This window comes from Oncorhynchus clarkii, chromosome 28 (genome assembly GCF_045791955.1).
Source record: "Oncorhynchus clarkii lewisi isolate Uvic-CL-2024 chromosome 28, UVic_Ocla_1.0, whole genome shotgun sequence".
Classification (NCBI taxonomy): domain Eukaryota; kingdom Metazoa; phylum Chordata; class Actinopteri; order Salmoniformes; family Salmonidae; genus Oncorhynchus; species Oncorhynchus clarkii.
The window spans coordinates 31,627,488-31,655,271 of NC_092174.1; the positions used below are offsets into that span (position 1 = coordinate 31,627,488).

The following is a 27,784-nucleotide window of genomic DNA, read 5'->3' on the forward strand; positions in this document are numbered from 1 at the left end:
GAGGGACGGCCAGGTCTTGGTAGATTTGCAGTGGTCTGATACTCCTTCCATTTCAATATTATCGCTTGCACAGTGCTCCTTGGGATGTTTAAAGCTTGGGGAATCTTTTTGTATCCAAATCCGGCTTTAAACTTCTTCACAACAGTATCTCGGACCTGCCTGGTGTGTTCCTTGTTCTTCATGATGCTCTCTGCGCTTTTAACAGACCTCTGAGACTATCACAGTGCAGGTGCATTTATACGGAGACTTGATTACACACAGGTGGATTGTATTTATCATCATTAGTCATTTAGGTCAGCATTGGATCATTCAGAGATCCTCACTGAACTTCTGGAGAGAGTTTGCTGCACTGAAAGTAAAGGGGCTGAATAATTTTGCACGCCCAATTTTTCAGTTTTTGATTTGTTAAAAAAGTTTGAAATATCCAATAAATGTCGTTCCACTTCATGATTGTGTCCCACTTGTTGTTGATTCTTCACAAAAAAAATACCGTTTTATATCTTTATGTTTGAAGCCTGAAATGTGGCAAAAGCTCGCAAAGTTCAAGGGGGCCGAATACTTTCGCAAGGCACTGTATGTAACATAGCTGGACAGAAATCAAATACAGGTCTGGTTGGTGTAGGATGATCTGCCATTGGTTCTGGACATGAACCAGTCCTAATAACTCAGCTGTGTGGGATTTGAGCATTCCTCTGTGTCACCAGGGCAACATCAGAGGACACTATGGTCTTTGATCCTGTACAGCACAGGGAATAGGAACACACATTCCTCTACGGCCTGCTTGGACAGAGAGGTTAGAGATGAGATCAGAGGTTAGAGATGTGATAAGAGGAGATCAGAGAAATAATGTGTGTGATAGAGAGATCAAAGAGAGGACATGAGAGAGGGATTCATGATAGCAAATAGGCCTAGGTGTGAAAAAGTGACAATGGGCACAATTTCAAATTCTTATAAACTTGCATAATATTTCAAGATGACTGTTTTATTGCTTTTCACAGGTTGACTTTCTGTCAGTGCATTTTTAACTCTTATCAGTGTCCTGTGGATAGTACTGTAGGCCATATTAGATTTTCAGGCCAGGACTTCACATCTTAAATACTGGGAAATTGCATTAATTTCCTACATCTTCCCGCATGCGTCAACTCAAGATGGATAGTGTCACCATCATTTTGCATTTGATAAATCACGTTCGAGTTCAGACTCTTTTCACCTAATAGGTGTATTTGATATCTGGGTCCAGCTGATTTTTGGAATCAACTAATTTGGGGTGTCTGATATCATAGTCGCATCCACAGTCTCTACTTGATATTACATTCAGTCTAATCCAACCTCAGTGTTGGGATTACTGTCTGCTATTTCAACAGGCTGGACAGTGGCACCTCGCGGTTCTCAGTCAGTCATTCATAAGGGCCATGTACTCCCTCTGGTGGACATGGAGGCGCAGGAACACAGAGTACTTCTTCCTGTAAAAGCTAAGAGAGAGAACAGTTCCTCTAGTCAGATACTAGAACATTATAAAAACATTATTAGAATGACATCATTAGAGAAAAATGTATAACAAATATACTTTCATATATCAGTAGTGATGTTTCCAACATTAATGTTAATTCATCATTGTACCCAGCACATGCCTCCAGCACAACCCACAGATGTTTGACCAATGAAACCCAACACTGATGCAGGACAGTCTCTCATCTCACCTCCAGAGCTCGTGGTCAGGCTGAACAACTTTTCCCACTTTGGCCATTTTCTCCATCGCCTCCTAAAACATGCATTCATAAACCAAGCAGTGATCAATAAATCATACACATTGAGTTTTGATCTGGAGAGGTGAGGTCGAGAACAGCCCATCACCTGGCTTGAAAAGGGAAGGCTCAACTGTCTATGAAGTTTGTGACATACAGTATGTAGGCAGTACAATTCTCCTTTCCTGGCCTTATAGTTATCCTTCTGTATAAGCTCTATAGTTCACACTGCCCTGTCATCCCTAGTCCGTCATCCCTAGCTCAAATCCTCAGACAGCACCAACTGCATGAGCAGTTATGACTCCAAATTAGGGGACAGGTGTGACCCTGTGCAAACAATAATACACATTCTTATTTTTAGCACGTCTGGCTTATGGGGTGAGCCACTACCCGGTGTTCAGTGGTATGCTGCTGAATGCCACAGAGCGACACCCCCAGAGCCCTCTCTTTAGATAACTATCTAGCCACCATGTCATCTTACCAGACTTTGCACAAGTCTCCTCCTTGAGACACGGCAAGGGAATCTGTGAATTTCTCCTTTACCTTAGTTCCTCTCCAGTAGATGGTAGTATGGAGTCAGGAATTAGCTGCTATGATGTCCAACTAAATATTCTACTGCTGTGTTTATTGTGTATGTGTGTGTTCTGCACTCACCAGTATGGAGCTATAATCATGGGAAGCACAGGCACCTAGGACTGCTGCTCCCACTAACACAGCCTCTGTCTGGGCAGGAAGCACCAAGGGTAACCCTGAGGAGACAACACGCAGTATTGTTACATCCCTTCATAAGCACTTAAGTTATTTTACAAATAAGGAATTAATAGGAGTGTTTACTCACTCTCTTCATAATGAGAAATATACATTTCTAAATAAGAATTCAGAACCTCAACTGAAATAATCTAGGTTAGTTTTCAGTGGGGGTGTTTCTCAAGTTCAGGTTAGGTAGTACTTCCCGTTTCACATGTTTTACAGCTGCTGGACACAAACTAGATCACCCTCCATCACCCACCTGTGGCATTGGCGTGTATCTGCACATAAAGAGGATTCTTACTCAACCCCCCACACAGGAAGAGGGTTGTGATGTCATGGCCTGCCTGTGTCATGGCCTCTAAGATATGCTGGGTGCCCAGCTGAAAGGAGAGAGGCAGGAGGGGATTGTTACGATATATAACCAATCAATCTATCTAATTAGTTTATAAAGCCCTTTTTACAATTTACAGGGAGGACATACTTCTCTGGCTATCATAGCCACACACAATCATTTAGGATAGGATAATCTAGGTACATATTTCAAGTAATGTGTGACATGTTTATATTAAAATGTAGTATTCAAGCTTTTTGGGGTTTCAGAAAAGCACTATGGATTATTAGTAGTGAAACTCACAGCCAGTGCCTGTACAGTAGCAAGGTAAAGCAGGGCCAGGTCATCCAGGGTCTGGGACAATGGCAGCCCAACCACCTGTACACACACAGAGCACCTTCAGTACCACTTAGAAAAGCTTTGTTGGGCATTCATAAAGGATTCATAAGAACTAAATAGATGCTTCACAAATCATTTATAAGCAAAGTCATACAGGTCTGGCATTTTTACACTTTGGCATAAAACCCTTCATTGGCTTTTATATAGTGTGATGACATTTGTTTCTGAATGATTTCTGAGCCCAGAGGGTCAGAGCCCTAGCCTGGTCCCAGATCGGTTTGTGCTGTTTTCAAATCAAATACTAATAAAAAATAAAAAGTATTTTTCAACGGGTGTAGTCTTTACCGTGAAATACTTGCTTACAAGCCCTTCCCAACGACGCAGTTTTAAAAAAAAAAAATTCACAAGAATGAAGCTATCTATATACAGGTATTACCAGTACCAGATCAATGTGTAGGGGTTCCTGGTATTACCAGTACCAGATCAATGTGTAGGGGTTCCAGGTACTACCAGTACCAGATCAATGTGTAGGGGTTCCAGGTACTACCAGTACCAGATCAATGTGTAGGGGTTCCAGGTACTACCAGTACCAGATCAATGTGTAGGGGTTCCAGGTATTTGAGGTAAATATGTACATAACAGGCAGGGTGACTAGGCATCAGAGTAGATGATACTAATAGTCTAAATAAAGACTAGAGTAGTGGCAGCATATGATGTGTGAGAAAGTGTGTATTGACAACTCCTATTGTCATTGTCCTTGCCCAATGATGATAAGACTAGGCAAGATAGCATAAACAGATCTGGGAGCAGTCTATCAGATCCCTGAGCCAGAGGTTGTCTCTCCTCACCGCGCCCCTCAGAGTGGGGTCTGCCAGGGGGGAGCGGTTGCCATGAAAGTCTGGCCAGACGTGGAGGCTGGAGGCCAGCAGCTCCAGGGGAGCCCCCAGGTCTTTAGCCATGGAGGACAGGTGTCTGTTTAGGTAACTGTAGATATGCTCCCCACTGCAGGGAAATAAAGGTGATATGTTACACTTTTTGAAACCTACTTTGTATTATGTTGCTGATTGATAATTCTTTGTGTAGAAAGGTGGTTTCTCATTGGGAATTTATTTTGTGAAGTGTATCAAGTAATTGACTTCTCAGCTGCTATTGGAACAATGTAATGTCTTCGAGCAATAGTAAATCAATCATTTTCTCGCAACAGAAGATGGCACAAAAATGTAAAAAATGTTTACGAGCGAGAAAAACTGGTTTTTCCATTGCCCAAGAAGTTTGTCAATTGACATGCCAGGACAGGTGATAACAGACAGTTACACCATGCTCTTAGTAGGTTAGTGGGTTCATATGGATTCTAAGCATTCTGAGCCTACATATCTGGATAGAGTATGCGGTTCATGTTAAGTGTGTATTCTGTACTATTCCATGTGAAATGTATGTTGTTGTTTCAACGGATATGATTTTGCTGTAAATAGCTGACCCTTTCACCGCCTGCTCCTGTAGCTGGGGGTAGGCTACATGACCTTTCACCACATGGTCAATCTGAGGTCGGAGAAAAAGAAAAAAAAAGAGACATTATGGTTTTGTGGATGTGGTTTGATCAACGCTAGTCATCGAGGCTTACTGTGTCAGACAGTTCTCAGTGTATAATGCATATGTAGCAGATTACTTCAGGTCACAGTTCACACATGGACAAAGTCACAATTACAGGGTTGAGGCAATGCTGGTTTTCTTTTTCTCCTTCTGAGCAGGAGACTGAGACACCAGGTGTATGGGTTCTTGGGCCAATAGGTGACATGAATTGATCAATTAACTACTGGGTAGAGAAGAAAGAGCAGCAGTTCTGCAGGGCCATAGACCAGTAGTTGAATAGGCCTGGTCTAGTAGAGTAGGACCCAGGGGAGCAGAGCTGAACTGACCAGTCTTCCAGTAGCACTCTGTCCTCCCTCGTTGAGCCACAACTCAGGCACCATGCCGGACAGGTACGGTCCCCACACACCCGGTACAAACAGGGGCCCCTGGCTGATCTGAACACATGGGGACAGAATAACACATAGATGCTTCAACATAGCATCAGGCCCCCTCACCTCCCCCTACTAGAGCTAGATGTTAAAACTCATGACACTAGACTCCAGCTGAAGGATTCAAGAGGCTGCAGCAGGTCAGGGTCTACCCCTCATGATTGGTCACCAGCAAGGACTGCTGACCAATGGCATTGCAATACTATTCGCCATGCTAGATAAACATACTTGGCTAAGATGCAACCTGGGTTGTGGGTTGGATTCCTGCATGGGCCCCACATACTGAATATGTCTGTCACTGTCAATGTTCTATAAGTCACTTTAGATCAAATTTGCTAAGTGGCACATATTATATTATATGACAACAGGAGCTGTTTAAGTCTAACCAACTCACCGCCATGTGACAGGAAGATGTTCCACAGATCATGGCCATGCGCGACGTGATTGGCTGGTCCTCACAGGGCAGGGAGAACCCCCTCACGTCTGCACCAATCACACCTGAAACCACAAAACACACCATATTCTCATTATTTACATGGTTCAAAATGTGGATAGGTCATGTACCAAGAACATTTGTACATTTACATTTCTATCAAGTACAGTATGTTGTGGATTTCTTTATATTTCTCATTCCCCTGCCTACTTGACATTTCCACTACGTTTTGACCTTTTGCAAAGTTCACTGAGAATTCCCAAAACACATGTATTAAAACAAAATAAAAAATTATTCTAAGTTGTTCCTGCCATAACCTACCCCTTGGAAGCTGTGCAAGGCTTCTTGTGCACAAGGCTTCTACTTATTCTCTTTTTATCACTAAGAACACATTTGTTTGACAAGCAGAATAAAACATCCTTTATGATTCCAAAACATGGGTTTTATAATAGCCAATGGGGAGACTGGGCCACAAAATGGAGGATTGTTAAATCAGTATCTTCCCTCTTTGAAGTGGGTCTGTAACCTCCACGGTGGAATATAGGGTTGACATTTACTGCTGGGATAATGTTTGCCAAGCTGGTTCTAGTTTTAAATGTGGGAGGAGGTGGGGAAGAGGAGGCACACAGAGGTGAAGGAGCAGAGTGCATGTACATGTCTGACATGTACAAAGGTTTAGAACAGCACGGAGTGCTTTAAACTTTCACGTTTGACCCCATGCAATTGTAATCAGCAGAGGTCCCAGCAGGGGTCAAAAGTCGAAGTTCATGAGCAGTTTAACTGCCTAAACGAAACCAGATGACCAAGGTCTGGTTAGGTGACTCATCCAGGTGATGATAATAAACTCAAACAAACTGAGCTGCTCACAAAAACATATTCAGTTGTAATCTATATTTTTATTATATTCTCATCTATAAATTGTTAGCGGCAATATGAAGCACCAGTGGTATTCGCAAAAACTATTTTGTGACTAAAAACAAAAAAACAGGAGGCCCTTGGAATGAGTGTCTACCTAGGCCTCCAGCGTGGGCATCGATGAGGGAGGCTCCCACTGCAGTGCCCGTGTCCAGCCCCAGTTCGGCTGCAGCTTCTTGGGTAAGGCCTTCTCCCACTGGGCTCCCTGGACAGCAGGTCACACTGCCTAGGTGGGTGTGGAGAAACACACATTGGCTGCAGAGAACAACCACAGGTAGGTACTCCCATTGAGAAATCAAAACCAGCTAGTGCTAAGTTTGATATTTCTTATTTATCTTTAATTTATCCAGGAAAACTCCCTGGATGTTGAAAACCGGTTCCCTCTGCTCACCTATTTTGGAATGGTCATTTTCCAGTAAGTCCTCCAAACCAATGGCTGTCCAGAAGCTAGTGTCCCATTTTTCTGTGGGGCAATAGGTCCACTTACAGACCACAGTACATAAGGACCTGAAGGATAAGGGAGAATCTGTCTGATACACACACTGGGACTGGTCAAGATACACAAACACGCACACACACACACACAAACCCCCTCTCCTTCTGTTCTAAAGCTCACCTGGCCAGAGAAGCTGTGGCTTTCCAGGACAGGAAGTCAGGGAGGTCCAGAAAGTGGGCAGCGTCCCTCCAGCATGTCGCTCTCAGGTTCTGACCAAAGAATTATGGGTAAGGGGAAAATTACATAAAACCAGGGCAATAAACCTCAGCACTAGCCAATCAGCGGTGTCCAACAATAAAACTGTCTGTTGACTTATAGTGGGTGACCTCTAACCTCTTTCAGCCAGAGCAGCTTGGGGGGCTGCATCTCTGGTGACATTACCCCTCCCACCCTGCTCAGGACCCTGTGGCCAGTGCTGGTGATGCGTGCAGCCTGCTCTGCAGCGCGATGGTCCATCCACATCACCACGTTCCTCTCAGCCTCACCTACACACAGGGCAACAGGGAGGGGAGGAGACATTTTGACAAATACGTAGTTGAAACGTTGGACTCAATAAAACTGTAATAAATCTATTTTGAATCATTCCCTCACTCACCATCCTGGTTGACAGCTACAGGCTGAAAGTTCTGGTCCAGGACCACTAGGGAACAGGTAGCATCAAAACCCACCCCTCTGACCTGATTCCTCTGCACTCCCTGGGTCACTTTCTGTCATAGGAATATGGTGTTGGTTGGATGTTGATGTTTATGTTTTGTATTGCTGCTAAATGTGCGAAAACGTTGCAAAACATCAAAAAGTATTCAAAAAGGTCTTGGAGTTAGACATCATACTAATCTACGCCAATAATTAAAGAAATTCCAAGAGAGTACATCACTTTGCAGAGCACTTTAGTCACACCTGAACACAGTCTCTAACACCTACCCGGACTGTGCTACAGCACTTAGCCCAAATGTCAGTGGATGACTGGACATAATGGTCTGAGTGAGGTTTCCAGATGGTGACCATCTCCTCTGCAGTGGTCTTTACTTGGCCCTCCCTGGTGACTAGAGCAGCCCTCACACTGGCTGTCCCCACGTCCACCCCCACATAGTACCACTCTACTGGGTCCGACCCAGCCATGTAAAACACCTGCAGGACAGAGAGAGCGGAATCATTAAAAATAGATTACTGGTGAAGAAGGTTTTTATGGCATGTCTAGGGATCTGTTTTTAGACATGCATATAGGTTATGGTCTAAAAGATTAAATTAAAACATGCAAACCTATTGTGTTTCTTTAAAAAAAAAGATATAAGAAATAGTCCGGGTTGGGTAGGTTACTTTCTAAATGTAATCCGTTACAGTTACATGTCCAAAATTGTAAACAGTCATGTCACTTTTGGATTACCCAAAATCAGTAACGTAATCTAATTACATTCCGTTACTTTTGGATTACTTCCCCCCTTAAGAGGCATTAGAAGAATGCGGCAGGATAGCCTAGTGGTTAGAGCCTTGGACTAGTAAACGGAAGGTTGCAAGTTCAAATCCCCGAGCTGACAAGGTCGTTCTGCTCCTGAACAGGCAGGGCAGGGCCCTAGGCCGTCATTGAAAATAAGAATTTGTTTTTAACTGACTTGCCTAGTTAAATAAAGGTAAAAATTAAATTAAAAAAGGAGACAAAAATGAATGTTACCAACTGAATGAAATCTATTGCAGGATAAATCAATGTTAAAGTTTACACAGCTGGCCATATATGGATGTTCAATTTAACTTTATGGGTTGGTTATGTAGGCTTCTTCTAACCCATCGCTTTCTACTACATATAATAATACGATTAAATGATATCTTTACATTAAAAAAACAAAGTCTATCAGAATTCCAGTCATCCCAATAAATGTTATATCCCTTGATCTTCAAGAATAGGACTTGCACACTTTACCAGCATGGCTACCACAGCATTCTGCAGCGATACACCATTCCATCTGGTTTGCTCTTAGTGGGACTATCAGTTGTTTTTCAACAGGACAACGACCCAACACAACTCCAGGCTGTGTAAGGGCAATTTGACCAAGAAGGAGAGTGATGGAGTGCTGCATCAGATGACCTGGCCTCCACAATCACCTGACCTCAACACAATTGCGATGGTTTGCGATGAGTTGGACCACAGAGTGAAGGAAATGCAGCCAACAAGTGCTCAGCATGTGTGGGAACTCCTTCAAGACTGTTGGAAAACCATTCCAGGTGAAGCTGGTTGAGAGAATGCCAAGCGTGTTCAAAGCTGTTATCAAGGCAAAAGGTGGCTACTTTGAAGAATCTAAAATAAATGTTGATTTGCTAACACTTTTTTGGTTACTACATGATTCCATATGTGTTATTCCATAGTTGATGGCTTCACTATTATTCTACAATGTAGAAAATAGTAAAAATAAAGAAAAACTCTTCAATGAGTAGGTGTGTCCAGTCTTTTGACTGGTACTGTATAGTGGGGAGAACAAGTATTTGATAACCTGCAAAATCGGCAGTGTTTCCTACTTACAAAGCATGTAGAGGTCTGTAATTTTTTATCATAGGTTCACTTAAACTGTGAGAGACGGAATTTAAAACAAAAATCCAGAAAATCGCATTGTATGATTTTTAAGTAATTCATTTGCATTTTATTGCATGACTAAATGAGCGAGCAGGATTCACATCAATGCACTATGTAGATATCAATAATAAGTGGCATCCGTATCGCCGAGGCCAAACCACTGCTGTCAACCTTCCCTCAAAGCGTTTATTCAAATTGGATAATCTTTGGATGCCGACAGCAGTCGCACCATTGGAAGACATAGTTTGGACTGTATTCTACAAAAACCTTTTCCTGCTCTTTTCCCGCGATCCATCAAACCCATTTGGTGTGTCATCAAAGTGTTCTCTGACTTGTGGTCAGACTCGCTCAACTGGAACAAATTTAAATTTGCGCCTTTTTTCAATGCTGATTTGAATGTCATTGGGAAAACAGAGAAGTGTCCGATTTTTTTCCCGCAAACATCCTTACTGAATTGAAATGTAATCCTCGAAGTAATCCTCGTTTTTCAAAAGTGTCTGTAACCTGATTACAATATGTTTGCTGGTAATGTAACGAATTACAGTTACCGTTTTTGTAATCCTTTACATATAACGGATTACATGTAATTCGTTACTCCCCAACCCTGGAAATAGTGTACTACGCATAAAACAGTATAGATAGATATTCACTAGCAACGGGATCATGTCGCTTTCCTGTTGATAGAGTGTGAAAGTACTAAAAGTGTTGCACTATGCGTGAGTGATCGTTAAAGTGATACAATGTTGCTTTTACATTTTTTGAATCAATTTGTTATATTTCATTCCGGTCTCGGTTCAGTCTGGTACATTTGACAATTCATGGTGTAAAAAGCGACTCCCTAAACATTTGATTTAAACAGGGTCAACCCGACACGAAACTTTAACAACTTGCTCGATACATTACCTGACCTCGAAGATCACAATTTATGTCGATAACTTCCACGGAATTACTCTTTGATGATTAGCGAAATGTACTTTGATTTCCAACGGAACGCGTTAGTGACCAAAAATGGTAAGTCGTTATGGTCTCGCAGAGCAGGCCAGGCAGCGGGGGATCTCTTTGGTTTGTTCAACTGAGAGTTTGTAACACTGGCAGCTCGTCATTGTACACACACAAATCTGAATTTACACTAGCCCACTAAATCAGATTTACAATTTTAGTTTAATTTCTAAAGTGAGGATATCAAGAAACCCCTATTTTATTAGAGAGGGAGAATAGAGGAAGGAGAGGACAGAGAAACAGAGCAGCAGGACAGGAAGAACCAGATGGTCCTTAACAAACACTGTAGACATGTTTAAAACACACACTGGTGAGTGAGTAATCTAACTTTCCTCTATTTATGATCAACACATGCTAAGTGAACTCTCCACATTTTGGTCTGAGCTAAGAGCACAGACAGGAAGAGTGTTTTCATGTACTGAGGGTCCATCGCTACAACAAAGGACGGCTTGTAGCAGCTGGGCCGGGTTCTAAACTAAACTCTTGATTAGAAACCTCCATGCAGTGGAAGCAGCTGGCTGAGCCAGGGGAGGAAGGTGGTGTTATCTAGAGGTTACCCATCAGGCCACTGGACAGGAAACAGGGACAGAGAAACAGGAAGTATGGCCGGGTCAGCGGTAGGTTGATAGGAAAATTCCCCGCTACAGTTATAAACACAGGTGCGTGCTGGGGGAAATGTGTAAACCTCTTTTATCTTCTATAGGGAGCTGCTGCTGAGGGACTGCTGTGAAACTAGTCTCAAGTACTACTAGCTTCATACAGAGAATGCATGATTGTGTGAGGGAGGGAGGGCAAGAGAGAGAGAAAGAGAGAGAGCATGCGCACATGTTTTTGTTTTTTGGCCTGTGTTCATCTGGTGTGTCTCTGTGACTGTGTACATGTTTGTGGGTTTGGAACGTTGTCATTGAACCCATTTGTTGTTAGTATCATTATTGTGATAGGAGGAACAGACTTTCCTAAATATCCCAATCTGGAATTCCAAGTGAAGGTGTCAAATACCTCCAAATGGTGGTGGTTGTTGTGCCGTCAAGGCAACCTGAGGGCAAGCATGTCACTTCAGGGTTAACCTCAGTTTGTGGCCTGTGGCTGAAGTCTGTCCACTTATTTATAGTCAGGGTTAAATAGAATGTGTTGAATATTGCAAGGCGTGAGCAGACAGAGTTAAAGCTCACGGCAAGGCCCGAGCAGAGACACAATACCAACACTATCAGTCAGACAGTTTGCTTGAGACTGAGGAGCACCTCTTTGAAGCCCAGTGAGTTCTACTGGAACTGGAAGGAGTTTCTCCACATACTGCACATGAAAATCATTATTTTATAATAAACCATAGACTACACCTATTTGGGGAAATGTTTCATGAAAAATAAAGTTACAGAGTTGGCTCCACTTTACATTCGGTAATGGTAATACCTCGGCTATGTAGTTGCATGGTAGTAACTGTGTAATTACAGTGTAGGAAGGAACACATTGTTGATACAGTTGCTTATTTGTTATACCTATACTCTGTACACCAAACACCCCTTAAATGTGAGGCACAATGTTCTATTTGATATTTACTTGAACATGATCATTCCCCTTCATAACGTATCACCTGAAAAACAAAACAACCCCCCTGCCCACCATCACTCTGTCACACGCACCAGAAGTATATCACATGTCCATGCTTTCACCCACAAAGTCAAAGAGCAAAAGAAAGAAAGCAAATATTGTGAAAGCTGATTTTAAAAGGTAATATGGTCAATTTGACTGAGATTGGGTCACAAAATAAAGCGGGTAAGAAAATATTCAAAAACAAAACGTAATCCCAGAGGACAACGTTCCTTTTACTGCATTACCTAATCCCATCAGCCTTTGCGGGAGGCGGGAATATGGCTGGTTGTCAACGCAACATGCATGTCATTAAAAAGTAACGCCCATCACATCATCTCAAACCAATAGGAAGCCTCATACATGACATCATTGTTATTTTCAGTATAGCAGCAGCTTAGAAGTGGATAAAGTTCGTCTCCACGTTGGAAGTGGTAGAAACTACATTGTGTCGAGTCAGACACAGTATCTGCTTAAAGAAGAAAAACCTTATTTCAATAGGTGAATCGAATATTTTTTCAATCCTAATTGAAACAAAGACGCCTATCGATTGAGGAAGTAAAGTTATTTTTGTTTGTTTGATACTATTGTTTTAAAAAGTCTCAAGAAAAGTTTCCACATCGGACATCAGGAGTTGTCCTCCGAGTTGAAATTCGAAAACTACTTGTCCGAGGACTGTAAAAAAGATTGGGGACATCAGATTGCAATTTATCACTCCATATTATTTATTGTAATTTCGACCTTTAATGTTTGGATTTTTATTCCAGCTATTATATTCGCGATAAAGGCCCGTCAATTGATGCCCACCAAGATGGAAGCTACATTATATGACGAATCTATAAATGGTCAGCAAGGCGCAGTGGGCGGATATCATGGGTTTAACCCGAAAACCCTGAAGCAGAGCATGACACTGAACCTCAACGACCCTAAAATGTTTAAACCTCATCTGCGGGCGAAAGCTATCGACATCCTGACATCCCCTGATGTGGGATTATTAAAACTGGCTTCCCCTGAATTGGAAAGGCTTATCATCCAGTCCTGCAATGGGCTGACGACTCCGACCCCAACTCAGTTCCTCTGTCCCAAGAACATCACCGACGAGCAAGAGGGTTTTGCCGAGGGATTCGTAAAGGCGCTCGCGGAGCTTCATTATCAACAGCATATGCCCAATGGCAGCTCTGACGCTCAAGCCAATGCTGCCAACAACATGGCACCCTCATCTACTGTGTCGGACAGTCCTATACCCTACAGCTGCACCGTGCGCCCCGACCCACCTGAATACACAAACTTGGGCACTTTCAGCTCTGCGTCGGCACTTAACGGCGACAGACACTCCTCCGCTAGTTACACGGCCGTCCCGTCCCAAACCCACATCGAGCCCCAGCGGCCACCCCAGCATCCACGGCTACAGCATGCTCGGCTACAGTCATTCAAAGAGGAGCCCCAGACGGTGCCCGAGATGAGCGGCGATACCCCTCCGCTGTCTCCTATCGACATGGAGAGCCAGGAGCGGATAAAAGCCGAGAGAAAGCGCTTGAGAAACAGGGTGGCCGCGTCCAAATGCCGGAAAAGGAAGCTGGAGAGGATCTCGAGGCTGGAGGACAGGGTCAAAAACTTGAAGACCCAACACACAGAGTTGGTCTCCTCTGCCAACGTGCTCCGGGACGAACTGGCACTGCTCAAACAGAAGGTCATGGACCACGTTAACAGCGGGTGCCAACTCATATTGACGCAGCAGCTCCAGGCGTTCTGAACGGCCAAATACTGCGCTTTGAGCGAGAGACATTTCATTGTGGGACCAAACGCAGCTCCTAGAGGCGTGATACATTACTTCGTCTTTGCGCCTGACAGAGTGGGGACAATATACACTTATTCGTGGAATAATTAGGCTAGTGGTGGCCAAGGCCAACAAACAGTGCCAGTGCCTGTTGTCCTATGAATTGTCTAGTATGTAAATAGTCCAAGTCTAGCACTGAGTTTTCTCACCAGCAACAAGTTGTACAATGTAACACTATATGAGACATTGCGTTATTGACACACCTTGTGAAAGGACTGACTCACAGGTGTGTGTAGGCTAGGCTACTAGGACTGATACAACTTCCTTACTTTCTTAACATTTACACATTAATACCATTTTGTGAAAGGGGTATAACAAATGTTAGATCTGAATGAATACTTTATCATAACTGTTTTTATGCCTATTATGCGAAATGTATGTATAAACGACAAAATATAACGTGGAATAAAACTTCTCATTAAGGATATTGTCGCGGTTATAATTATTCAGAATGGGGGTTTCAATGTCGTTTTATTGACAGGGAAATAGGTCAATAGTTCAGCCTAGGCTGAACAGTGAATTAATTCAATGTTTGTTGACAGTGAAATATGGACAGACAGACCATTGAGTCACTTCTGTGTAGTGTAATCGCTTGGTAGTGGACCGTACTCCTCGACAAACGATTGGACGACATCGTGTCGGAAATGAGCAGCAAGCAAGCCAAATATGGCAAGAGAGCTTTGTGAGCAGCTACCTTGTCTATGACGGGTGGGTGTTGGAGACACTCTTTTCACGGCACTTTGATACCAAAGTTACTTTTTCGTTGCAGGTTAGGAGAATTAACGTAGCAGGTTAAGGTTAGGAAAAGAGGTAGGATTCGCGAAAGTGTGCCTAAAATACGGCGTTCTGTTGAAAATGCTGGTCGGTAGTAGACCTAGTAGTCGTACCAAAGATGGTGGAAAAATTAAGATAGTTCACGCAGGCCGTTTACCATTGGAAAAAAAAATGGGAGCATTATATTTTTTTTGTAGGCAGAAACTCCGCTATGGTTCGTTGAACAAAGCCTACGGGAAAAGTGAGTTTTTTTGGATAAACGCTTAAAAAAAGGTGGGGTAAACACAGGTTTAGGGGAGCTTATACATTTTGTTCTATGAGATCTTCATCAGCTAACGTGGCTTTTTTTTTTACACTGAAGCTTTTATGTAAGACCAAACTCACATAAAAGGCTTCATAGTTCATAAAGGTCATGTTAACCGACTAACTATTCTTTCTCCATTAATTTTGCCCAAGGCTGAACAACCAGAGGTAAATAATTTGTTTTTTAGGTCTACAAGCTCTATAGCAGCTGTGTCTGGCCTACTTAGTTAATTGAACCGAAGAAAACAAGAGTGGGGTGTCGCACTTCCTCTTCAGTCTCTGGACATACCACTGGTGGGAACATTCTACACACCTATTCCCAAAGATGACACATTTTTATTCCACCATAGAAATAGATACACTATTTCATTAATAGAAGTTACAATGGAAGATTACTTAGTAATCTATTTTAATTGAAGATTAAAAATGGGCACATTATGAACATGTAATAGGAAAAAATGTATTCAATAAAACTTGTGTTAACAGAAGTGTAATATTTTTTATTTCATTTAGCAATTTTTGACTGATATTAAAAACAATTGGTGAAAAAAATACAAAACCATTTATACACATTTGCATACATACTGTGATGCATGCATCGCTGTGACAAAATACAGTAAACAAGGACCCAAGTGTAGTTCAGGCATAATTCTGCAAGAGCATGTCAATATCAAAATAAAAGGGGCCACAATATTTGTTCACAGAGGTGTGGGAAATACAAAAGTAACACTGACAAATTAACTAACAAAATAAACTCACCCGAAGGTCAGAAATGCACCCAAACTTGTTAACAGTGCATTTAAAAAACAGTCAGAGGTTATGGGAGAGATATAGCTGTGTGTGCATGTGTGTAGACATGTTAGTGCCTTAACAAGCCATGTCTGTGACCATACCACAACACTGGGACTTCCTTTCTTTCTCTACATTACAGGTCTGTGAGTCTTCCACACCGATATGCATCTAAGGCTGGGTTTACACTCCACCAAGCGTTCTAAAACGTTATTGACACTAGTGTAAAGTTGTGTTGCGTGGTGAATTGGTTGCACTCCCTAGTGGAGTGTTAATCCAGTCTTAGAGATCATCCTCTCCCTCTCGCTCTGCTTCAAGGCAGGGTATAGGGCCCACATAGGTGCTTCAACACTGTGTTCATCTCTCCATTTGTCTCTGCCCTACCCAACCACGACCTGTCTGCGTGTCCACCTGACCGTCTGTGTGTCTCAGCTGACAAGCAGGCCGTCCTTCCCTGCGTGGCGTTGGCGGTGCACATGGTCCTGCTCCAGCTCCTCGTGACTTGGGTGCCACAGTCGGGACAGGATACGCTCCATGTTCAGGGCATACATGGTGTGAGAGGGCATCACACCCCGGTGGACCTACATCAAGGAAAAACATATACATTAGCAATAAAGTAGTTTGTTTATTTTTTGATTTCACACACATTTACATAAATACCTTCTGCTCAGCTTTGCCTTTTGATTAGACAGAATAATGAGTTTGTTTGAATGCAAGTGAAAAGGAAATCAATTAAAATATCAATGTTTTTGGCTATAAGTACAGTGGGGCAAAAAAGTATTTAGTCAGCACCAATTGTGCAAGTTCTCCCACTTAAAAAGATGAGGGGCCTGTAATTTTCATCATAGGTACACTTCAACTATGACAGACAAAATTAGAAAAAAAGTTCCAGAAAATCACATTGTAGGATTTTTAATGAATTTATTTGAAAATGGTGGAAAATAAGTATTTGGTCAATAACAAAAGTTTATCTCAATACTTTGTTATATAGCCTTTGTTGGCAATGACGGAGGTCAAACGTTTTCTGTAAGTCTTCACAAGGTTTTCACACACTGTTGCTGGTATTTTGGCCCATTCCTCCATGCAGATCTCCTCTAGAGCAGTGATGTTTTGGGGCTGTTGCTGGGCAACACAGACTTTCAACTCCCTCCAAAGATTTCCTATGGGGTTGAGATCTGGAGACTGGCTAGGCCACTCCAGGACCTTGAAATGCTTCTTACGAAGCCACTCCTTCGTTGCCCGGGCGGTGTGTTTGGGATCATTGTCATGCTGAAAGACCCAGCCACGTTTCATCTTCAATGCCCTTGCTGATGGAAGGAGGGTTTCACTCAAAATCTCACGATACATGGCCCCATTCATTCTTTCCTTTACACGGATCAGTCGTCCTGGTCCTTTTGCAGAAAAACAGCCCCAAAGCATGATGTTTCCACCCCAATGCTTCACAGTAGATATGGTGTTCTTTAGGTGCAACTCAGCATTCTTTGTCCTCCAAACACAACAAGTTGAGTTTTTACCAAAAAGTTATATTTTGGTTTCATCTGACATTCTCCCAATCTTCTTCTGTATCATCCAAATGCTCTCTAGCAAACTTCAGACGGGCCTGGACATGTACTGGCTTAAGCAGGGGGACACGTCTGGCACTGCAGGATTTGAGTCCCTGGCGGCGTAGTGTGTTACTGATGGTAGGCTTTGTTACTTTGGTCCCAGCTCTCTGCAGGTCATTCACTAGGTCCCCCCGTGTGGTTCTGGGATTTTTGCTCACCGTTCTTGTGACCATTTTGACCCCACGGGGTGAGATCTTGCGTGGAGCCCCAGATCGAGGGAGATTATCAGTGGTCTTGTATGTCTTCCATTTTCTAATAATTGCTTCCACATTTGATTTCTTCAAACCAAGCTGCTTACCTATTGCAGATTCAGTCTTCCCAGCCTGGTGCAGGTCTACAATTTTGTTTCTGGTGGCCTTTGACAGCTCTTTGGTCTTGGCCATAGCGGAGTTTGGAGTGTGACTGTTTGAGGTTGTGGACAGGTGTCTTTTATACTGATAACAAGTTCAAACAGGTGCCATTAATAAAGGTAACGAGTGGGGGACAGAGGAGCCTCTTAAAGAAGAAGTTACAGGTCTGTGAGAGCCAGAAATCTTGCTTGTTTGTAGGTGACCAAATACTTATTCTCCACCATAATTTGCAAATAAATTCATTAAAAATCCTACATTGTGATTTTCTGGATTTTTTTTCTAATTTTGTCTGTCATAGTTGAAGTGTACCTACGATGAAAATTACAGGCCTCTCTCATCTTTTTAAGTGGGAGAACTTGCACAATTGTGGCTGACTAAATACTTTTCCCCCCCACTGTATATCATGGGATGGTACAGCCAATTGAAGCTGCAATCTCCTCACCTGTAACGCTTCCAAGAGATCAAACATGCTGATAGGAGGGAGGGGCGCAGGGAGACTGTCACCAGAACAGGCCAACAGGAGAGCAGCCTGCTGCTCAGTATTGTCTGGTGACACCTGAGGGGGTGGGCCCGCAGGGAGAGACGCACTGGGAGGTGGGCTGGGGGACGAGGAGAAAGACAGCGGGTCAGTACGGACATTGATTCAAGAGCATAAAGGTAATCTATTAGTCATGGGTTGGCATCCCCCCTTGGGTTGTGCCGTGGCGGAGATCTTTGTGGGCTATACTCGGCCTTGTCTCAGGATGGTAAGTTGGTGGTTGAAGATATCCCTCTAGTGGTGTGGGGGCTGTGCTTTGGCAAAGTGGGTGGGGTTATATCCTTCCTGTTTGGCCCTGTCCAGGGGTATCATCGGATAGGGCCACAGTGTCTCCTGACCCCTCCTGTCTCAGCCTCCAGTATTTATGCTGCAGTAGTTTGTGTCAGGGGGCTAGGGTCAGTCTGTTATATCTGGAGTACTTCTCCTGTCTTATCCGGTGTCCTGTGTGAATTTAAGTATGCTCTCTCTAATTCTCTTCCTTTCTCTCTCTCTGAGGACCTGAGCCCTAGGACCATGCCTACCTGGCATGATGACTCCTTGCTGTCCCCAGTCCACCTGGCTGTGCTGCTGCTCCAGTTTCAACTGTTCTTCCTGCGGCTATGGAATCCTGACCTGTTCACCGGACGTGCTACCTGTCCCAGACCTATTATTTGACCATGCTGGTCATTTATGAACATTTGAACATCTTGGCCATGTTCTGTTATAATCCCCACCCGGCACAGCCAGAAGAGGACTTGCCACCCCTCATAGCCTGGTTCCTCTCTAGGTTTCTCCCTAGGTTTTGGCCTTTCTAGGGAGTTTTTCCTAGCCAACGTGCTTCAACACCTGCATTGCTTGCTGTTTGGGGTTTTAGGCTGGGTTTCTGTACAGCACTTTGAGATATCAGCTGATGTACGAAGGGCTATATAAATACATTTGATATAAAATAAAATGCTGCCTGGCCCCCAACACCGCAAAGTAGTTCTCTCTTGGAATAACAAGAAAACCTTACAGAATGGTGCAAAAATGATGCTCTACGTTGCCCTTTTTGCACCTTGCCATTTGTAAATTTAAAATATAGGTATTTGACGGACCTATATCCAGTGATCCTTTTTGCAGGGTGCTGTACTGGCAGCTATCCTGCCTCACCTAACTGTTACTACTTCTGCTTCATGCACATACAGCACAATATGCTGTTTGAACAACCATTTAGCTAGCTACTACTGATGTTTATAAATGGCCCTTAAAGTTGACCCTGGAAGTTTACTTGGAACAGAACAATTGGTTACACTTTATTCTAGTCAGCTGCTTCCCAGGATGTAATTTTCTAATAGCATTGTAATTACGTTTCAGTTTCTTTGCGATTCATTGACACAAATAGTTAGATATTTAATTGAACATTCTTCTAGTTGATGTGAGGTAGATGACAGTGGAGAGCTGCAGACAGTTGACCTCTGACTTCCTTACCATTCAGTGACGATTTGGTAGGCAGCCAGGCTGTTCTTCAAGTAGGGCTGTGGGGTGACATGACTGCCGAAGGCGTAGGGGAAGTGTCCGTCACGCAGCCGGTAGGCCTTCCTCCTGGACACCACGGCAGTCAGCACATCCTTCAGGTGGTTCTGTGGTAGTGGAGGGACAACAGGTTAAATACAGTAGTAACCTAGAGAATCCTGAGTGGACTGCTGATGTTGGAGGGGGTACAAAGGGGGAAGACAAAGCATATATCAAAGCGTAAAATAATCTGTCCTAGGCTCAATCCCAATACACACCCCCCCCCCTCAGTTTTGCACGATCCCGTGAGCCCCATCGAGTCAGATTGAGATCCAAATTCAACTTTGGGCGAGGCGTAGTGCCTTTTCAGCCCTCCAGTTGGCCTTCCAAACAAAGTGAAGAGAGATGCAGACTTCCTATCGAGTCACAGACTGAGAGGTTCCCAAAACTCTTAAGGCTGGAGAGTTGCTTTCAAAAAAACAAAAACACTAGGATGGAAGCAAATGTAAGTAATTACAACTTCATAACAAATCATGCAAAAAAATGTAGTTAAGAGGAATATATTAGTTAATGTAGAAACAAACGATTATGCATATTTTTGTCAACGTTAACTTGTGAACATTTCTATATATCAAGCTACAGTGCATTCGGAATGTATTCAGACCCCTTCCCTTTTTCTAAATTGTTACATTACAGCCTTATTCTAAAATGGATTTAATCAAACATTTCTAAATCTACACACAATACCACATAATGACAAAGCAAAAACAGGTTAAGAATTATTTGCTAATTTAATTTAAAAAAAAACTGAAATACCTTATTTACATAAGTATTCAGACCCTTTGCTATGAGACTCGAAATTGAGCTCAGGTGCATCCTGTTTCAACTGATCATCCTTGAGATGTTTCTACAACTTGGAGTCCACCTATGGCAAATTCAATTACATGATTTGCAAAGGCACATACCTGTCTATACAAGGTCCCACAGTTGACAGTGCATGTCAGAGCAAAAACCATTCCATGAGCTTTGAGACAGGATTGTGTCAAGGCAAAGATCTGAGGAAGGGTACCGAAACATATCTGCAGCATTGAAAATCCCCAAGACACATAGGCCTCCATCATTCTTAAATGGAAGAAGTTTGGAACCACCAAGACTCTTCCTAGATCTGGCCGCACTGCCAAACTGAGCAATCGGTGGGAGACGGGCCTTGGTCAGGGAGGTGACCAAGAACCCAATGGTCACTCTGACAGAGCTCTAGAGTTCCTCTGTGGAGATGTGAGAACCTTCCGGAAGGACAACCATCTCTGCAGCACTCCACCAATCAGGCCTTTATAGTTGAGTGGCCAGTCGGAAGGCACTCCTCAGTAAAAGGCACATGACGGGGCGGCAGGTAGCCTAGTGGTTAGAGCGTTGGACCAGTAATGTTTGCGCAAGGACAGGTTTAAAAAGCATAATGTTTGCGCAAGGACAGGTTTAAAAAGCAGAGCTACGTAGAAAACTGTTGGCTACGACGATAGTCTCTTTCGTTAGCTTTCTGAATTAAAAACTTTAATGTCGATGTGTTAGCTTAAGTCAAATTACTACAGGATTTAAACGTTAATGTCACAAAATAACAAGACTTCAAGAAAGGTTGCTAGATCGAATCTCCAAGCTGACAAGGAAAAAAATCTGTCGTTGTGCCCCTGAGCAAGACAGTTAACCCACTGTTCCTAGGCCGTCATTGCAAATAAGAATATGTTCTTAACGGATTTGCCTAGTTAAATAAAGGTTCAATTTAAAAAAAAATAATAATGACAGCCCGCTTGGAGTTTGCCAAAAGTCACCTAAAAGACTGACCATGAGAAGCAAGATTCTCTGGGCTGATGAAACCAAAATTGAACTCTTTGGCCTGAATGCCAAGTGTCACATCTGGCAGAAATCTCACACCATCCCTACGGTGTTTTTCAGCGGCAGGGACTGTGGGACTAGTCAGGATCGAGGGAAAGATGAACAGAGCAAAGTACAGAGAACTCCTTGATGAAAAGCGCTATGGAGCAGGTTAGGACCTCAGACTGGCACCTTCCAACAGGAGAATGACCCTAAGCACACCGCCAAGACAAGGAGTGGCTTCGGGACAAGTCTCTGAATGTCCTTGAGTGGCCCAGCCAAAGCCCGGACTTGAACCCGACTGAACATCTTTGGAGAGACCTGAAAATAGCTGTGCAGCGACACCCCCCCCCCCCCCCCCCCCCATCCAACCTGACAGAGCTTGAGGGGATCTGCAGGGAAGAATGGGAGAAACTATAGCTAGCTATATGGTGTTTGACATGTGTATGAATGTAACTCATGGTGTTTAATGCGTTAGGGACTCCTGAGCAAACCAGGTTGTCACCTTGTGAAATCCGGTGGATGTAAAGAATCTAGCTAAAGCATTTACCCCAAATTGAATAAACAATTTTTGTAAGCTTGCCTTGGTCATTTAAAAAAAATGTTTCAAATTCAAATCATTGATCTTCCTCATAGTAACGTTAGAGATTGACAATATTTGTCATGCAATGTAGCTGAAGTAACGTAGCTAACTATTTTCTTACTTGTGTAGTGCAGGATAAAAACATTTAAAAAACTATATTCTATGGATGGGAAGCTTTGTAGCCAAACTCTATATGGACACAAATGTTTGGTATAAATATTAATTCAGAACAGTTTTAATTACTTCCACTGGTTAACCATTAATCCCCAAGAAATTGCAGAAAATGACAGTGAAGAAAATGCAACTGTTACTTGTCAAACTGTTATTATGGAATTAAAGTCCTACTTCAGTACTACTCCACATTGAACCAAAGCCAGAAGATATGTAGATTAGGGCACATTGTTGTTTTGCAGTTCTTTCATTTGTTGCTCATATGGTAAGAACATATTAATTTTCCCTTATTTAACCAGGCAAGTCAGTTAACTGCCCCTGAACAACTATCTTGCTCAGGGGCAAAACAACAGATTTTTACCTTGTCAGCTCGGGGATTCGATCCAGCAACCTTTTGGTTACTGGCCCAATGCTCTAATCACTAGGCTACCTGCCGCCAGTACATGCATTGATAAACAAGGCTTGACGTCAATGAATTGCGTGGTAAACAATCCTTTGCCGGTTTCTGCTGTGCGCCAATGATGTAGAGATGTCCCATTTCCTAGGGTTATGATATCTCTCCCTACCACTAGTTGCTCCATTTGAGGGACACTCAAACGATGGGGAGGATTAAGGGGGGGGGGATTGGGATTAAGCCCTAGACTGAAAACAGGAACTCTACAAACCTTCTCATATCTTGTACCAGTATAGCGCCCACATACCTCCACAGCGTGGATCATGGTGCTGACAGCGTCCTCCATGACGTTGTCTAGGCCTAGCTCGAAGGCGGTGACCATCATGCGGGCCTCCAGCTGGCCACGGGTGGGCAGCAGCAAGGTATGGGCACTAAGTTTCAGTTCGTCCTCCTCACCCCCAGCCTCCCGTGGGCTAAAGGGCTGGGCCGCACTCAGAGGGTTCTGGGGCTGGAAACGATGCTGAAGATGCCATGGGTCACACACACACACACACACACAGCATTATACTTCAACAGAAAGATGATCTAAACCATATATTATTGCCACCTCCCATTATGCAAGGGCAACAATATTCTTTATAAACACTAAGAAAATTAGGAAGTATGATCACATTTGTTACACGTGTGTTAAGGATTCTGACCAACAAAAAAAGTTTACCCATATCAATCCCATTCCTGCAGATCTCCACTGGCTACCTGTTCCTCAAAGAATTTAATAAAAAATTATCCTCCTGGTCTACAAAGCCCTAAATGACATCAGACCAACCTACCTGTCTGACCAACTCTCCCCCTATGAACCTCCACGCACCAAACTACTCCTAGGACCATGCCCCTAGGACCAGGCTCCACACAATGGGCGACTGTGGCCTTTCCTCCCACGCACCACGCCTATGGAACTTCCAGATAATCTTAGGGCTGTTCAGGGGGATGGGTATAATTTGTGGAACGTTCCAACAGGAATCTGTTCTAAAAACTTCGTAAATAACAAGGTTGCCAACAAACAATGCATATAAAGTTGTATAGCGGCAGAATGATACCGGGTAGGGAGTGGGCTAATTAATTATCTTTTTTCACTCACCATGTTTATTCTGAAAAATGTCTGTCCTCACTCTGGTAGCCTATTGACAAACATTAAGAATAAGATACGTGATGAGTTGATGCCTATTCGGCAGCTATTTAGCTAACGTTAGGTGAATTGATCATGTTACTTTGTATGCATTTGTTGGCAACCTTGTACTTCAAAGTTTTTGGAACAGATTCCTGTTGGAACGTTCCACAAATTATACCCACCCGTTCAGACTGCTTTTAAAGCAAGCCTTAAGACTAATCTCTATCGGCTGGCCTACCGTTCTTCCTGGACTGATTGTTACTTTCATTAGAGATATATCCATATATTTTCCCCCCTATTCTATTTTATGCACTGAGATTATTCTTGATAATGAAAAGCAAAATTAATACATTATTATTAACAACTCACATCAAATTTCTGTCTGGAGGAGAACTTCTTCTTTCCTTTGGCGGGCTTGCCAGGCTTGGAGGCTGAGCCACCTGCCCATTGCAAAGATCCAGCACCCTCTGGAAAAGAGGAGGTTGCAGTCAGGTTTGTGGTCAAGCCTAGTGGTTAGAGTGTTGGACTAGTAACCGAAAGGTTGCAAGATCAAATCCCTGAGCTAACAAGGTACAAATCTGTTGTTTCTGCCCCTGAACAAGGCAGTTAACCCACTGTTCCTAGGCCGTCAATTAAAACAAGAATTTGTTCTTAACTGACTTGCCTAGTTAAATAAAGGTAAAATAAAAAAAATACAGATGTGAGGAAACTGTTTCAATTAAGATATCGATACATTCTACATTGGAAAACCTACCTGGTGTGGAGATGATGATCTGACAGCGAGTGAGAATGGCCAGGAGAAAGTCATTGTGGACATGAACTGAGAGGGTGGAAAATTGGGAGAGTTAGCTTTGAAATTGTTTCTTTTTTTTGCATTGAACTGTAGCTCTGGTCGTTGTGCCGATCAGACGCATGGATAGTGCCGGTAAATAAAGTGTTTTGGACTAACGAAACGACAGCTCGCTAATTCAGAGAAAAGTTCATCGGCACTCTAGTAACATCTTGACTTTGGTGAGTAACAAACGTATAATGAAGCCAGTCACTAAAAACGAGGTTAATGGAAAGATGCAGGGCTCCACGGACCAGCTAGGTCCAACACACAGAAACAGAGAATGTCGAATAATATCTGCACTAACCGTTGTCTTGTGCCAAAAGGCGACGAGCCTCGATGTCAAACTCTTCCTTGCTTATCTTCTGTTTGAACCACAGCTTCAAGTTCGCCCAGTAACTTTAAAAGATATGCAATTGAGGAAATAAACATTCAGTAAGATAGCTAAGGTTACACTGGTCACTGCATAGCCGTTTGCAGACAGCTAACGTTAGCTAGCTTTGCTATCTATTTGTAGACGTTTAAACCAACTATCGAAATAGGAAAGTAAAATAAACATACCGTGTAAGGATAACGTCAACCAACGGTAGCATACTTACTGTTTGACATTATCACCAATTGCTTCTGTTAAATTTTTCTTAGCAATTTCAAGCTCACTAGCATGGGCTGCCATAACGACTATAATTGTGTGACACACTCAGATTGGTATAATGCCGCGTTCAAAGGAACTCGGAAATCTGGAAAAACGATCTCCGACTGTGGAAAATAAATGTAAACAGTCATCCAATTCGGAATTCCAACTCCGGAACTCTGGCCTCTTTCTAGTGTTCCGACCTGAAGATCACAGAAGTCATGATTTGACCACGTATTTTTCCAATTCCCAGATGTTTTGAACGCGGCATTACTAACCCTGTGACGTACTTATTTCCGCTCATGCGCTGCATCTTCTTCTTCTATCCTCGGAAGTGTGTGCATTAGCTAAAAGTGTCACAGTACCACCTATGAACTTGGAATATAAGCAAACACACCTGCAATTAGCCTTTTTTTCCAGCAGAGAGCACACATGCCTCAGGAGACAGTGCTGTGTATTAATTATATCCCTCAGTGGCTGTGTATGAGCAGATATGATTGAGGTTTTACAGTCCAACATAGCTATAGGTGCAATTTAGGTGGACCCATGTGCACGTTGCCATTAGGCACAGATCAAGAATCAGCAAAACATACTTTATTTTAGTGTGGGACAATGTCCTCATTCTCGATTGATTGTTATTGGGTTAAATATTGCACTTTTTGATTCAATATATGCCTGTTAGACAAATATACAGCTTTTCAATCCAGTGTATTATGTACAAAAGTTGCCTCTTGGGAAAGACCATCTTTTCACCACAAAAAAAATTGAAAATCTCAAGACAAGGAGACATGATTAATACCCATTCTTGCACTCATAGAAGATCACTCAGTTTGGCTTTCACTTGCTGTTTCTTGGACATTAAAAGCATTTATAATTATTTAAAACCTTTCCTTGTGGTTGATCCATACTTGTATAGACTGGAGGAAAAGGTTCTATAAAGAAGCAAAATAAAATTCAGATGTACCTCTGGATCACCCAATGTGATCCAATAATACAGAATCGCTATTTTTTAAATTTTTAGAACACATTCAAGAACCTCCAGAAGCTAACTAGCTACAAGCTATTTAGTCATTGTTAGCCACTGCTAGCGGCTTTTACCTTCTGCACAGCCAGCCATTTTTTTTTTAGCCTGGATAACTGTCTCTCCACAACAACGCCGGATTCCTGCCGTAATCCCTGGACCACTACTTCTGATCTTCACAGCTAGCTTGCACGCAGTACCGAAGCTATCCCTGAGGCCCACTTCCCGGCCTACTCAGCGGTTCACCCGAACCACACTCATACACGGCTAGAGCCCAATACTCCACCGGATCCTTGCTGTAAACTTGGCTACATAGCTGATGCCTGCTGGACTGTCCATTAATCACGGTACTCCATTCTGTTTGTTTATGTTTTTATCTGTCGGCCCCAGCCGCACTCAGGCTCTGTGTGTAGTTAATCCGACCCTCTCTGCCTAGTCTCACCTGCTGTTTTAGCTAGCTCTCCCAATCAACACCTGCGATTACTGTATGCCTCGCTGTATGTCTCTCTCAAATGTCAATATGCCTTGTATACTGTTGTTCAGGTTAGTTATCATTGTTTTAGTTTACAATGGAGCCCCTAGTTCCACTCTTCATACCTCTGATACCTCCTTTGTCCCACCTCCCACACATGCAGTGACCTCACCCATTACAACCAGCATGTCCAGAGATACAACCTCTCTTATCATCACCCAGTGCCTGGGCTTACCTTTGCTGTACCCGCACCCCACCATACCCCTGTCTGCGCATTATGCCCTGAATATATTCTACCATGCCCAGAAATCTGGTCCTTTTATTCTTTGTCCCCAACGCTCTAGGCGACCAGTTTTGATAGCCTTTAGCCGCACCCTCATCCTACTCCTCCTCTGTTCCGCGGGTGATGTGGAGGTAAACCCAGGCCCTGCATGTCTCCAGGCACCCTCATTCGTTGACATCTGTGATCGAAAAAGCCTTGGTTTCATGCATGTCAACATCAGAAGCCTCCTCCCTAAGTTTATTTTACTCACTGCTTTAGCACACTCTGCTAACCCTGATGTCCTTGCCTTGTCTGAATCCTGGCTTAGGAAGGCCACCAAAAATTCTGAGATTTCCATACCCAACTATAACATTTTCCGTCAAGATAGAACTGCCAAAGGGGGAGGAGTTGCAGTCTGCTGCAGAGATAGCCTGCAAAGTAATGTCATACTTTCCAGGTCCATACCCAAACAGTTCGAACTACTAATTTTAAACATTTCTCTCTCCAGAAATAAGTCTCTCACTGTTGCCGCCTGCTACCGACCCC

At 43.1% G+C, this 27,784-nt stretch overlaps 3 protein-coding genes across 4 annotated transcripts in view; 1 reads left to right on the top strand and 2 right to left on the bottom strand.

Moving 5' to 3' along the window:
• Positions 1 to 961: 961 nt before the first annotated feature.
• On the bottom strand, positions 962 to 10,765 carry LOC139387169 (FGGY carbohydrate kinase domain containing). The gene is made up of 16 exons (XM_071133222.1): positions 10,494 to 10,765; positions 7,949 to 8,155; positions 7,623 to 7,734; positions 7,361 to 7,512; positions 7,148 to 7,236; positions 6,923 to 7,038; positions 6,629 to 6,757; positions 5,578 to 5,681; positions 5,082 to 5,189; positions 4,643 to 4,704; positions 4,014 to 4,167; positions 3,130 to 3,204; positions 2,755 to 2,875; positions 2,400 to 2,494; positions 1,701 to 1,762; positions 962 to 1,472 (listed from the first exon to the last, which is right to left on the bottom strand). The coding sequence occupies exons 2-16, from the start codon at positions 8,144 to 8,146 to the stop codon at positions 1,394 to 1,396; spliced, it is 1,656 nt and encodes a 551-aa protein (XP_070989323.1). The 5' UTR covers positions 8,147 to 8,155; positions 10,494 to 10,765; the 3' UTR covers positions 962 to 1,393.
• A 1,791-nt stretch (positions 10,766 to 12,556) lies between these two features.
• LOC139387174 (transcription factor Jun-like) lies at positions 12,557 to 14,438 on the top strand. Its single transcript, XM_071133229.1, has one exon. The coding sequence runs from the start codon at positions 12,976 to 12,978 to the stop codon at positions 13,927 to 13,929; it is 954 nt and encodes a 317-aa protein (XP_070989330.1). The 5' UTR covers positions 12,557 to 12,975; the 3' UTR covers positions 13,930 to 14,438.
• A 1,126-nt stretch (positions 14,439 to 15,564) lies between these two features.
• Positions 15,565 to 27,784, bottom strand: part of LOC139387173 (transcriptional adaptor 1) — a 36,259-nt gene continuing 24,039 nt past the window's right edge. Inside the window, exons 1-8 of one of the 2 annotated variants that reach the window (XM_071133227.1) lie at positions 25,452 to 25,796; positions 25,160 to 25,251; positions 24,778 to 24,843; positions 24,393 to 24,490; positions 23,163 to 23,375; positions 19,818 to 19,969; positions 18,276 to 18,432; positions 15,565 to 16,460 (exon numbers count right to left, since the gene is read on the bottom strand). In XM_071133227.1, the coding sequence (XP_070989328.1) occupies positions 16,308 to 16,460; positions 18,276 to 18,432; positions 19,818 to 19,969; positions 23,163 to 23,375; positions 24,393 to 24,490; positions 24,778 to 24,843; positions 25,160 to 25,251; positions 25,452 to 25,525 (1,005 nt within the window). In that variant the 5' untranslated portion in view covers positions 25,526 to 25,796 and the 3' untranslated portion in view covers positions 15,565 to 16,307. Of the gene's footprint in view, positions 16,461 to 18,275; positions 18,433 to 19,817; positions 19,970 to 23,162; positions 23,376 to 24,392; positions 24,491 to 24,777; positions 24,844 to 25,159; positions 25,252 to 25,451; positions 25,797 to 27,784 lie in introns of those variants that run through there. The other variant, XM_071133228.1, reaches the window with a different exon arrangement.